The sequence below is a fragment of the Neolamprologus brichardi genome, chromosome 3 (assembly GCF_056152115.1).
Source record: "Neolamprologus brichardi isolate AB-2024 chromosome 3, ASM5615211v1, whole genome shotgun sequence".
NCBI lineage: Eukaryota > Metazoa > Chordata > Actinopteri > Cichliformes > Cichlidae > Neolamprologus > Neolamprologus brichardi.
Genome location: NC_142106.1, coordinates 2,242,542 through 2,256,185, shown reverse-complemented (window position 1 = coordinate 2,256,185; position 13,644 = coordinate 2,242,542). Strand labels below are relative to the sequence as shown.

At 40.4% G+C, this 13,644-nt stretch overlaps 1 protein-coding gene across 1 annotated transcript; it reads right to left on the bottom strand.

Annotated features, from left to right (window-relative positions):
- Nucleotides 1-1,335: 1,335 nt before the first annotated feature.
- On the bottom strand, nucleotides 1,336-6,636 carry LOC148103127 (uncharacterized). Its single transcript, XM_087838611.1, has 6 exons — nucleotides 6,598-6,636; nucleotides 5,385-5,726; nucleotides 5,158-5,286; nucleotides 3,427-3,753; nucleotides 2,051-2,377; nucleotides 1,336-1,414 (listed from the first exon to the last, which is right to left on the bottom strand). The coding sequence occupies exons 1-6, from the start codon at nucleotides 6,623-6,625 to the stop codon at nucleotides 1,350-1,352; spliced, it is 1,218 nt and encodes a 405-aa protein (XP_087694737.1). The 5' UTR covers nucleotides 6,626-6,636; the 3' UTR covers nucleotides 1,336-1,349.
- Nucleotides 6,637-13,644: the final 7,008 nt, after the last annotated feature.

The following is a 13,644-nucleotide window of genomic DNA, read 5'->3' as shown; positions in this document are numbered from 1 at the left end:
TAGAAACAAATGAACAAAAGATTTTCTCCTTCATTTCTGTCAAACAAAGCTGTATGAAACGTTTCCAGCTGTTAGTATCATGGTTGCTAGGCAACCTGGGCAGCACGACGGAGACTATACCGTCCCATTTCACAAGCCTCGCACTTCCGGCCTTAGCGGTCTTTGAGTACGCGGCCCTTGTGGACCGTTAAGGCTGCAGACCCTGAATTGGGATACAGCGTGAACGAATCACTCAGGACTCACTCACCCCCTCTCTCCTGGCTCACAGCTTCTTCTTCTTCTTGGTTGGCAACCAATGTTAAGGCGCATTACCGCCCCCTGGCTAACAGCTCAGTGGACATTTAGATGAGAAAATATATATTTGCCACATTTAAGGAAAATACTAAAATAATAAAAATAAACAAAATAAATGTTCCCTTTAGAATTTTTTTTGCTCTATACAATAGTTGTTTTCTTTTAGAATCATTCATCTTAGCATTAGGATTTATATGAAAAGAGAAACAAATTTCGTTTGAGTGAAAATGTACATTTTTTGCACTCTCTGGTCAACTGACTCAGTGAATCAAATGACTCCAAAAACCCGATTCACTTTGATAAGTGACTCATTAAAACTCGATTCAGTAAAAAGAATCAAATTTACCATCACTATAGGCGACTGAGGAAAAAAGCAAGCAAATACAGGAAGTGACTTCGTGGGAAGTCAAAGGTCACACAAAAAAAATAAAAGCTCCCAAAATATATAAAATATAAATACGGAAGATAAACATATATAAATAAACACATATACATAACCAATACTGACAAAGCAAAATAACACTTCAGGATGGATCTTTGGTGAAATATAAATTATTTTTTTAATACACCCGTTACAGTGGCAAATTACAAATCATTGCATTCATTGTTCTTTTTAATCCAGCATCCTAACTTTTTTGAAATTCAATTTGTGTCATCATATCATAAGATGACGTCTGCAAGGAGATTCCCTAAAAGGAGAGAGATACCTTCCTATTCCTTCAGCCCCATCCTTAAAACCTTCCTCCTCACGGAGAGAATTATGTCCTTGTCTCCCATCAACTTACAATGAGTGAGTTCACTGTGTGTGTGTGTGATATACCATAAGGCTAAGGCTAACTAAGTGAGAAAGTGATATTACAATTTCTAAAGTAATCAATACATTAAAAAAAAAAGTCAGACACGACACCCTCCTGAATCTGAATTGGGTAAGCAGAGAAAAATGGATCTATAAATGCAGTTTATTTCATGAATTCCTGTGTACATTAGTTCAATGAACATTCTATATAGACTAATGTATAAATCGTACAGATCAGATCAATAATCGAACAAACATATCAAACTAAATGATCAGTGGAGCTGATCCTGGTGTCTTCTGTGTGTTTCTTGGCCTGATTCTTCCCTGCAAAGGAAATAGAATAGAGTCACACAAACAAAGAAATAACATTTCAAATCTGCAGGAAGCAGATCGTCTTAAACAAAGAGGACCCAAAGCAGGCACGTGGAACAGGGAAAGCAAAACTGCACACAATGCACATGAGACAAGGACTATCAAAATAAACCAGGAAACATGGCAAAAGTGGAAACCAAGATCCAGACTCAATACACATAAATCTCATGTGGGAAGAGAACAAACACATGGCATTACATGGCCAAGAGATACAGAGAGAGATACAGAGAGTGAGATAGAGCGATTGATACATGAAAAGACAAGATGGGCTGAGAGACTGAGGTGATGCTGAAGTCACAACACAGAGACAAAGAGGCGAGACACTAAAACAAAGAAAGGACTGAGGGACAAAAGGAGACCACTTAAGGAAATTAAACCATCTACAGGCATCACACACACAAAAAAGACAGAAAATTCATAAGCACAAGGTAACTAAATTGTACTAATAGGGACTAGAAACATTCATCACTTAGTAACATCACAACATTGATAAGTAGACAAGACTCAAAGATTAAAAAAAAAAAAACTGGGTCAAAGACCGAGAACCATGACATTAACTAACAAACATGAACTAATTCACTAACTAACCTGTGACTGTGAGCCACAACCTCTTATATCTCCAGGCCTCCTTGCTGTTGACCTGACAGCCGTATTTCCCGCTATCTCCCACTTTGGGGTCTTTCAGGGTCAGACTGAGGTCTCCGGTGGTCAGCAGGTCTTTCTTCATCTCAGTGCGACCTCTGTAATGGTCGTCCTGTTTGTCAGGCTGGTCATTGCCGTTCTCATACACGTGGACCTTCATGTATTCGGGTTCATGGCGTTTCCACACGACTTCAGTGTCTTCAGGCTGGTTTTCTGTGGTTTGAAAGGGTAGGCAAACAGACTCCACCCCCTCCTCCACCTCCAGCTTACACTCTGAGAGGACAATAAACACATCATGAGCTGTATAGTGACAACCGTGCATGTAAACAAATTACTTGTTATTGATGACACATCACTCATATGCCCACTAACATAAAACACACCATATATGCATAGTATATCAGAGTATTCTAGCCCATATGGAAAAGAAATAGAAAAAAACTTGCATAAGATGTGGTCTACCAAGCCTATTTGCCTATCAAGCTTATATGATTTACTCATGAAAGTGGCCACTTTCTCATGACTTTCATATATTGTTTTAGTAAGTATCCAAACCATACAAGTTTCATTCATATAATTTTTCAATGGATCTTATATCTGTTTTCACTCTTTTATGCTTTTCATACAAGTTTCACACAAGACAGATACAAACTTTATACGATTTATATATATTTTCCATATGGGAGGAGACAGGGCAGTGCATGTGTCAAACTCAACTTTGCTGGCTAATCACAAGCATAGGCTTGGCGAAGTTGTGCTCACTCATAGTTGCTGCAATCAGAGTTCACAACAATGTCAGACTCTGTAGTTTCCCCTTCTCAATCTGACTAGTAATTACATACATAGCTCAATGTTATGCTTTAACCACTGGATATCTAAGTGGCTTTTAGTAATTAGGTGGGCCTTTTAGATTCTTGGGAAAACTGGTCTGATGAGGAGAGACAACATCTATCCAACTTTGAATGAAGCAGGTCTCATTTAGAGAAACCAATTTGAAACACTGAGGCTAGGAAGCAGATTTCCAGGCTTACACTTCTCTGCAGATTCACTGCTCGTGTTGGAAAGTGTTTCATCGCACTGAAGAAATGGGGAACAACCACAGGTTTCTTTTCTAGACTAGCCAGGCTCACAAAGACCGAGAGCTCTGAAGCCTTATACTGAATTCCCTTACACTCAACTTACTTTCCCACAAACTTATCTTTGAACATAGCCGTTTCATTAACTGCTGATATTTATTGAGACAGTTTCTCTTCCATCGATCTCCCACAAAGAACTTCAGTCATTAATTCCTCCAAACCATCAACTTGTCACTGCGTACTGACCTTCGACTTTCAGCTCCACTTTTTTCTCCATCAGAACTTTTCCCTCCTTGCTGTAGGCAGTGCAGGTGTAGGTGTCTCTGGCTGTGTGTGTGGGGTATTTCAGTGTCAGACTGAGGTCTCCAGTCTTCAGCGGGTCTTTATTCATTTCTGTTCGGTGTCTGTAATGTCGATCCTGTTTTTCTGGATGGTCAGAGCCGTTCTCGTACAAATGGACGTTCCTGTTATTTCTGTTCTTCCACACAACCTTATTTATTTGAGACAGGTGAACTGTGGCTTTGCAGGGCAGCTTGGCAGATCTCACACCTGTATCCACCTCCACTTCTTGAACTAAAGGAACAACAAAGCACAACATGAGCTGTACAGCATCAGCAGCACACTGCCTTTGACAGATTGAAGTGAAATATTTACAGTAAAAGATGGTGGACTGGTTCCAGTCTGAAACGTCTTCCTTTGCTCCTTGAACCGAGATTGTGCTGTGTTTGGTGTGTGTCCAATCAGCAGCAGAGCTGAACTGAATGTGCCTTTCAGATATAACCAGAGTCAAAGCTTTGTTTGCATCAGTGTCACATGATTTCACTCGAGTCAAAGCTGTCACTTTATCATTTGGTTACAGTAGGAAGGAAAAACTCCCTTTTAAAAATAAGAAACCTCCAGGAGAAACAAGATCAGGGAGTGGCAGCCATCTGCCGTGACTAGTTGGGGTGAGAGGACGAACACATGACAAAAGACATGCTGTGGATGAGAGCTAGAGATTAATAATAGACACTAAATGCAGAGAGGTCTATTAACACATAGTGAGTGAAGGAGAAACACCCCCAGCTGCCTACATCTTTTGCAGATGAACTAAAATTATTTGGTCTTTAAAAAATGTATTACTTTTAGATAAACACATCCTCAGATGAACAGCTAAATGCAACATTTTACAACAGTGTTATGATTTATTTAACATAAAACCTAGCTCCTGCTGATCAACTGTAGTCAATTAATTGAACAACATCAGTCAATACGGGGTTAAAATGTAGACAGACGATGGGATGATCAGCATTCTGCAGTGAGAAACATTATTCACAGTGGGCAAAACTATATAAAGTTTATTTATATAGCCGGATATAAACCACAACCTGAACTTTTGGGAATAAACATGCTTTGTATAGATGAGAACAAAGTGGACATTTTTGTCCTTAATGAAGAGCTGCAGGTTTGTAGAAAACCAAATGTAAGCATCATGGTGAAGAGATGATGTTTTAGGCACTGTCCCCTCTACACCGAAGTATTCTAGAGTCAAAAGTGAGGCCATCTGTCCCACATCTTACCCTAAGGCTGAGCAAGGGTAGAAGGACCAAGAAACAGAAGAGACTTGAAGAACAAACTACAGAGACGCAACCTTGACACGCAGACAGGAAAGGAAACAAACACAGAAACAAGACTGAATACACAAAACGGGACATGGAACACAAAGGAGGCATGATTCCAGAAATCTGAAGATTAGATAACAAACTAAGACAGGATACAAATAACAGAAAGATCACAAAAGGGAACTAACATCAATGAAGCAACAGAACCAGAAACAGGGGTAATGAAACTCAGAAGTGCTGCGAAATATTACACTCAAAGAATGAAACACTGTAGAACTAAGTAATGGATCAATGACACTAAGGACTATGAGGGATAGAAACATCCAGGTGTTTCATAGAATTATTGAGTAACACACAGACATACACTCCTACATACCTTCTTTATTTTTCAGCCTTTTATATCCACAAAACATGCCGATACCACAGCAAATAGCCAGGACAACCACAGGAACCAAGACAGCTGAGAGAACTTTGGGCCAGACTGGAGGGGGTGGAGGAGGAGGTTCTGTAATTAGCACGAGCACAAAAAACCTGAACATCATCCAGCAGATTTTGATAAATTTAGAGTTCACTTCTCCTCTAACCTCTGTCTACATCACTGACCTGTGACCTTAAGTTGTAAGTAAGTCCAGCTCACATCTCGTCCAGCGATGCGGAGGATGCAGGTGTAGGTTCCACTGTCAGAGACTGTCGGGTTTCTCAGAGTGAGGCTGAGGTTTCCAGTTTGCAGAGCATCAGCACTCATTGATGTTCGGTTGGTGTAACGCTGGTTTTGGTCATCCAAATCATCACCACTCTTCACACGAACATGGACTGTTGGGATGTTGAGGTCCTTGCGGTCCCACACTGCTGCTGTGAACTCACTGGGAGCAGCTAGTAACTGACAGGGCAGCAGAACAGACTCTGCCCCCTCGTACACCTCCACTGCTGTGGCATGCTGGGAAACTGAGGAGAGAAAATATGAAGCAGATGAACGCAGTGATTTTGTAACATCAGGTGAGACAGAATGAGGACCCAAATGCACAAAGATAAAAGGTTAAAGTCTCAAGTCTAGCTACAGATGCAAAGATTGTTTGTATTTACACACTTACAATATGTTTACTTTGGTCTGAATCTGTTGATGAGTTTATAAATTTAGTCTTTTTTTGTGGCTTGCCTTCTTTTCACACAGAGGAAACTTCCAGTGAACCAGAATCTCTCAGTAAAATCACATGAGAAGATTCAGTCCTCTTACTGGTCACACGTCCTTATGACAGGGGCGACAAAAGTAAGACAGGACAAAGGTTCTTGACTCATGGATCCCATGAGGACTTACTCACAATTGGTAAAAAAAAAAAAAATCTATGGTTGTTATAGTTTGTGTACTCTGCACATTTATGCTACACAAAAGCACCATAAAACACAAAGTATACTTGGCAACAGAAGCTGTTTAGCTCAGACTTGGAGTGTACACTTGGCAGTTGTTTGTTTTTCCTCAGGTACCTTCCCCATAAACAAATACACTGGTTTTTATTTGGAACTGGACAAAAAGTACCTCTTCCAAAGACTCTCCGTGCAGTTGGTCTGCAAAGACCAATATAACTGCACTCAAGGGTGATCATCAAGTTTACATCTGCACAAATGAAGCAGCACATATTGAACATCATAGAGGGTGATTATTGGAAAAATTATTGGATTGAGGGCATAGGGAGGGCCTTCATTCACAATAATACACACAGCACTCATCAGTTCAGTGATTTTACATTATGATCTCAAGTTACAGACATCTGTGTGTGTGTGTGTGTGTGTATGCACAGGATCAGAGTGTTTTTCTTACCGAGTAAGAGGAGCAGCAGAATCTTCATCCTGCAGTCAAAGTCCCGTTAAATCTAATCCTCAGTCAGACTGCGGACACATAAAGCAGCACACTGCAAACACTCCCAGAGACTGAAGCACAAACACCAGTTTACTTTCAGTTTCACTGTTCAGTCATGCGGGGGTGACCGGGGGATCCCGGGCAGAGAGTATATAGTGTTACAGTGCTATAGTCCTATTTTTATCTGGGAGAAAATAGAACAAACTAGGAATGCACCAACACAGCAACAACAAACACATGTACCAAACTATTATGTCTTGTTTTTAAAGAGTGAGTGAGCTACAGAGAGCTCAGACTTTCATAATAATATGTAACCAGTGTCACCTGGCAGTCAGCAACCTGCTCTCTGGGTCTGGAAGAGTGGGAGTGAAAACGAAGTGGTGGTAAGGAGTGGTCAGCTTCCAGAATTTCAGGAGAAGATGATCTCAGTAGTACAGCACAGAGTGAAACAAGACCCTGATGCTACATACGACATATAAAACTAGAATTACTGAGCCTTTTTTTCCCTGGTGCAAGTCCCTACTACTAGATTTACTAACCCTAACACCTCCTAGCACCTGGCTGAGAGGCCTTCAGCTCCATTGTTCTCCTGCTTTTGTGGTGCAAACACACACTCCCCCAACCCCCAACCAGGAGAGATTCAGAAAGTCAAAAACAGCTCCATCAGTTTCATGACCACGTTCTCTGCCAGCCTCTCACCCCAAGGGGTCCTTTCCCAAGTAAGATGCATTGGAGACATATTTGGTGTCCAAGTCCATGGCCATCCAGAACTTGATCCCAAATTTGTCTGGATTGTTTGCAATATACTGTGTGAATGGACAACAAACCTTGGTAGGGAACAGCTGTTCATCTATGGTCATGTGTTCTCCTGGAGTGAAACTCTTAGCACAGTTCTAGTTGAAGCGTGTCCAGATGTCGGAGATCACCACAAATTTGTCTGTTTTCACCCGTTCTGCCTGCGTGTCCTTGACATCAAATCGAAGGTGTTGCATAATTGAAATGAATCTATCTCGGGACATTGTCTCTTTGATTACTGGCACCAGAAATCCTTCTGACCAGCAATCCACAATGGCACCAATGGGACACATGATTGCTCTTACAAACAGGATTGAAATGAATGCCATCAGTTCATGAACTGACAAATTCCAGTCCTACTCTGTTCTGCGGGCTTGATGGACCTCACACTTCCTGATGGGGAGTAAATAAATAAATAGAGAATGGTAAATTAACATGAAACTCACTCTAAATAGGTTTATATAAATATCATATGTACTATGGCAATTAAAAACATTAGCAGACTCAGTGGGTCCAGCTTGCGCAGTGAAGCACGAGCGATTTGCTACTGCACTGGGTATTCCAATATCCTCCTCTACCCACACAGTGCCACCTTTGACGTGTGGCAAAAGAACAGAACTGAGGGACAGAATTTATTTTTTGTTTTTTAATTTTTGCTATTTTTACATGAACAGCCAGAGGAGAGAACATGCAAAGCTGGAGAGATCACACGTCACTCATGTCACTGTATTAGCGACTATTCAATCTGTTTTCACAGATTTATTTTTAATAAATTAAACAGATTTGCATTTCCATATATTGTGAATGTGTGTCTATCTATTTGCAGGTCAGTCAATGTGTGGGATATACGGCAGGCATTTTTGAGGGTTGTAACACAGATTTTCTCCTGCCTTGGATCTGAGCTACTCTGAGTGAACAAATGCAAATGTGCCAGGCCTCAAAGATAATGGGTGGTTTGCACAACAAAAGCAGGAGGAGAATCAAGCTGACGACCTGTGAAAATCTCAGCAGGGGTGAATAACACCTTTGGGACTTGTGTCAGAAAATAAAAAAGTCAGTAATTCAAGGTGGTTTTAGGTCCAGGGCATTCACACAAATTTGCGCAAGGTCAGTAAATCTAGTGATAAAGGACAAATGCAGGACTACATGTTTAGTGCTCAGCTCAGACAAAATAATTATTGTGGATGATTTTAACATCCATGCAGATGCTAAGAATGACATCTTCAACATAGAATAATTTGTTATTAGACTCAGTTGGCTTCCTAAGTTCCTCTTCAGCCAGGCTGATAAATGTCCAATCATTCCAAATAAAATGAAAAAAAAAGAAAATTATCTCACTCTGGTGTGGGTTTGATTTGTGTGACACATTTTGTTTTTTATTTTTCATATTATTTAGCATTTTAGGCGGACACAATTTTTTATGGTGGAACTTATTAAGGCCTACATTTACTCTGCATGAAGAAACTCATCTATTTTTAGTGATGTTGTTTGTGGTGTTGGTGTTTTTAGATTTGCAGTTCATTTAGAGTGTTAACTAAAATGGCAGGTTTTTTAATTGTGAGTTGCTTTTCTTTTGTTTTTTTAATTGTTAACTTTGTGGTTTTGCAGACCTCAATTTGCTTTCAGTGAGAACCTGCTAATGTGCCGTTGTTGTTGGGCTGTGAGCTGAAAAGCTACAGCCAGCTGTATGCATGTGTGAAAAGTGGTCTAGTTCACAGTGGAGCTGCTGACATAATGTGGATCCGAAGATCCATAATCAGCCTACCTGCGGGTGAAAATCTCGATAAATGCGTGGCGTTTCTGCGGGTATACCAGCTTCCGCGAGTATGACGCTTATTTTGAGCGACGAAAAACAATACAATATAATATTTGGCTCTCGGAGGAGGTAGACGCACTTTTTCTCCTCTCCCTTATCTTCCCTGCTTATGTCCTTGTCTAGTCTCGTGGGTTTTTTTTGTATTTTCCCTGGAACATTCTCTCACAGTCTGTTCTCTAAAACCTAAAAGAGGAATTATGGATTGGATCAACTGGTCCCTAAATGCAATTGACACCCCTTTCTCAACGAGAAGTTTGGGCTTGGGTGAGCCTGAGTGCTGAAAATATCTACCTATTCGGAACCATGGTAACAGGGTTCTGGCGGATCGGAGCTGGCTTGGCCCTGACTTATCGAAGAATTAAGAAAGCAGAACCGGCTGTTAAACCCCCACAAGGCTGCCCGCTGGATTGGAACGATGGGAGAGGCGTGAGTTTCTCAAAATGGGCTCATTGAGTCACCACGGATAAGATCTTGGAGAGGCTACGTCTGCTGTGAATACTCAGAATAAGATCTCTGACTGCAGACTGGATACATCTTGGAAGGGCTAGCCTGGAATAACATCTCTGGGCGCAAAATTGGATGACATCTCGGGGAGGCACACTGCCGTGAGTTCTCAGAAATCGGCTCCTTGAGCACAAGAAATGACAACATCACAGAAAGCAAGTATGGCGAAGCTCGCGGCTCTCCAATGGGACCAGTGTTGGACTGTAGAACTGCTTTGAAATTCATATGAGCTGTTTGCACTAAAGTAAAAAATTAACATCACTTCATCCGGATACCCTCTCGGCGCCAGCTACAAGGCCGGAGCCGAACAAAACACCCTGATAACGACTGTGTTTAGTCTGTTCCTTCCCATTCCATGCAAGGCCACCTGGGTTGGCTGGAAGACTGTTTACTTAGCCTGGCAGGGAGAAGGACACTGTCTCAGCTGAACTATCGACACGCACACACATACATATACTGATACTGATAAGCACTCACTGACGCATCACCCTCCCTACCCCGGATCCAACGCCACCTCCAACGCTTACCTCCCCTCTGATGTGGACATCGGGTCAGTTGGAGGCGCAGTCGAAAGATTGCAGTGGTCCCAGATCAGATGTACACACTGGAACTCTTTCCCATGTTGCTTGTCTGTGTTTATTGTGCTATGGTGTGTTGATATCTGTGCATTCCTGTATTATCCTTTTGTGTTACACATTTCGATGTTTTTTTCCTCGCTACCTAGCCTGACCTGTCTCCCCAATGTGATGTTTGTGTATTGTATGTACGGTCGGCAAGGTCTGTCATCTCGGTTGTGGGCAAAAGACCTGCAACTGACAAATAAAGGCTATCTCATCATCTATCTCATCATTTTTTATATTTCAATATCACAATAATCGTTCAGTTTAGAATGACAAGTTAAAAAAGAATTAACACAAAAAATACTCTTTAGCTAAATACTTGTAATTTATTTTTCCAAACCACGCGGAGCCGCAGTATAAGTACTAAAGAGCCGCATGCTGCCAACCCCTGGTTTATAGTATCCTGCCATGCGATTGCATTTGTCCCTCGCCTCTGTCAGTGCGCCCCAGGGTGACTGTAGCCATTGCAGACTGTAGACTGACAACTGTAGGTCCTGAAATCATTCTGTCAGGTTTGGCATCCTACTCCTCACTGCACTGTCACTTGGAAAGTTGTTTCAAATGTTTACATTTTGTTTTATGCACTTCATTTAATGTTGCATTATGCAGTGTTATTTCCCTGTTTCATTGAAGGCTTTTGTTCAAGTTGTTAAAGCAACACTTTTTTTTTTTTTTTGTATTCACACTTCATATAAGCTCTGGTGTACCAGGTTTCCATTGTAGGTCGAGGGTTTTGAGTGTTATAAATGTTAAAGTGTATGTGCAAACAGATGTGAAAAGCTTCTGAAAGGTCCAAACACCTAATTACAACAATGTAGCCATTGTATATTTGCCATGTATAGATGGCAACTCAGGAACTTTTTTAGATTTGTTTTGATGATACCTAAACATTTAGCATATAGATGAAACTATTCATTAAATCATAATTAATCAAATTAATTAGGTCCAAAACACAATGTAAATGGGGCCATTAAATTAAAATAATATTGTCAATTAAACCTAAAGCAATACAGTTAATAAAATGAACAAAGTGTATTTAAATTCTAATTAATGGAGTTAAATAGTGACTATAAAAGAAATATGTTGCTTTTATATAACAATTTCATTTCTGATATACATCACCATTGAAATTGCAGATAACAACCATATTGATTTATGTTTAATTGACCAAGTTTTGTGGAAAAGATTGCCTTAACTTTGTCAATTAAATCCAAAGTTTTATTTCTTAGAGTGCAGTACTGCACACATGCATCAGCACCACTAGGACAAAAGTACCTCTCCAAATGACATCAAGCAGTTCATTTAAATCAGACACTGACATTAAAGAGTTCATGTTACTAACAGCTCACCTCTCTGCAACAGACGGCCGCTGGACTTTAAAATCAATGGGACGATGTCCAGACCAATCGCTCTTTAAGGACACAGAGCTGGGTTCAGGTCCAGGTTTGAGTCTATGATGGATCCTAAAAAGGTTCAAATCTTCAGTAAAAGCCTGATCACATATAAACTGATATTATTGACATTAACTTACTTTTTCTCAGATGACTGTCTTTGCTCAAATCTCTTAATGGCATCTCTGAGTCAGTTACTTTTATAGGACACAGAGCTGGGTGGAGGTCCAGGTGGGTTCCTGTGAATAATGATGGAGCAGTGATGTGAGTGCTGAGCTGTGACATGGAGAAGATTCATGGACAGTTAGAGATGGTCATCTCACCTCTGAGCTTTGGTCTGGCTCTCATGTTCCCCACACAGAGTGGTTTTAGAGGGAGGGACTCCCTCCTCTCTGTCCTCACACTGATCCATGCTGCTCAATTCACATCAGCTCACACACACATTCAGCTCACACCTGCAGAGGAAACACAAATCATTCATGTGCACATCAACTGAAATCCTCCTTTCCATGTGTGCTGTCCAAATATCAGCTGCTTCTTTCCTGCTTCATCTCAGTGTCTGCTGAATGCAGTCAGACAGCAGTGTGAGGCAGAGGAAGCTGCCATCAGCTGCTTTAGTATCAGTCCACTATATGGAGCCATGAAGCACACACGATGCATTCACTGACACACACTGATTCACTGTTATTAACAAAAATAAGAAGTTACATTTTGTTTCTGTAATGTCAGGATAACCACAGGAAGGTGAAGGAAGGAGATTTTCACAATACACACACAGTAGTTTGTCTTTAATTTTTACTTAATGCCACGGTAATGCCATGGTAATTTCTGACTGTGTAACATCAATTGTGGACCAAAGTAACACATCTAGAATTGTGTATATCAGATGAATAGCTAAGATGAAACACTTTGGACACAGAGAGAGAGAATTACATCTATGCATTGACTTATATCATGTCTGTATCCAAACAGATTCTCAGCACATCATAACAGGTAACTGTTACTATATATTACTATAAAGAAATACAACCTTTTACAGTAAAAGTAATTATGATTTTTTTTAAATATTAAACAGGAAGTTAAAACATATTTTGAAAATATTTTTAACATGTTTCTTCTGTCTCAAGTTTTTTTGTTGACATGCCAGTTGACAAAGCAATTGGAACTTATATGTTAACGTTCTGAGTAATTAAAAGTAATTAACAGACACATGTAAATGTAATAATTTAACTTGGTTTGATCTAATGAAGTTAGTCAAAATAACAAATGCAACAACTGTACTGTGTATTGTTGTCATAGAAGAAATGCTTTCTTAATTACTTCCTGTTGGAGAAAAGCCAACATCTTGTGACACAGTGTTTTTAATCAGATAGAAGCCAGCATATTTAATTCAGTTCTATACTACATCTATACATCCAGCTGTAATTATAAAAACCCCAGACCTCCTACATTTGTCTGACCATCACCAGTTAATCTGACAGCAGTTACTGTGGTGCTGCGGCTCCACTCCATCTCCTCCACAGTTTGATGGAGGCAGGAAAATCACTCTGGATTCAAATGATGAACAGATCAGTCCTGAGTTTACAACCATGGAGCTGACACGTGTCACACTGGCTGAATCCTCAAGTCACATAAATAAAGAGCTCCACTAACAATGTTTCCTTCATCTAAATCCAGATTTGCTGTCTCTGTACAAACTGATCTTTGTGTGTGTGTGTGTGTGTGTGTGTGTGTGCACGCTTGCACCACACCTTCATGTGTTCACTTAAAAAAAATGTCGTCTGACTGCTCAGACTGAGTCAAAGTAAAGTTCACATGCTGACGTGCACTGTTCAGGTTTATTCTTAAGAAAGTAATTATTACTGTATTACACATAAGTTGC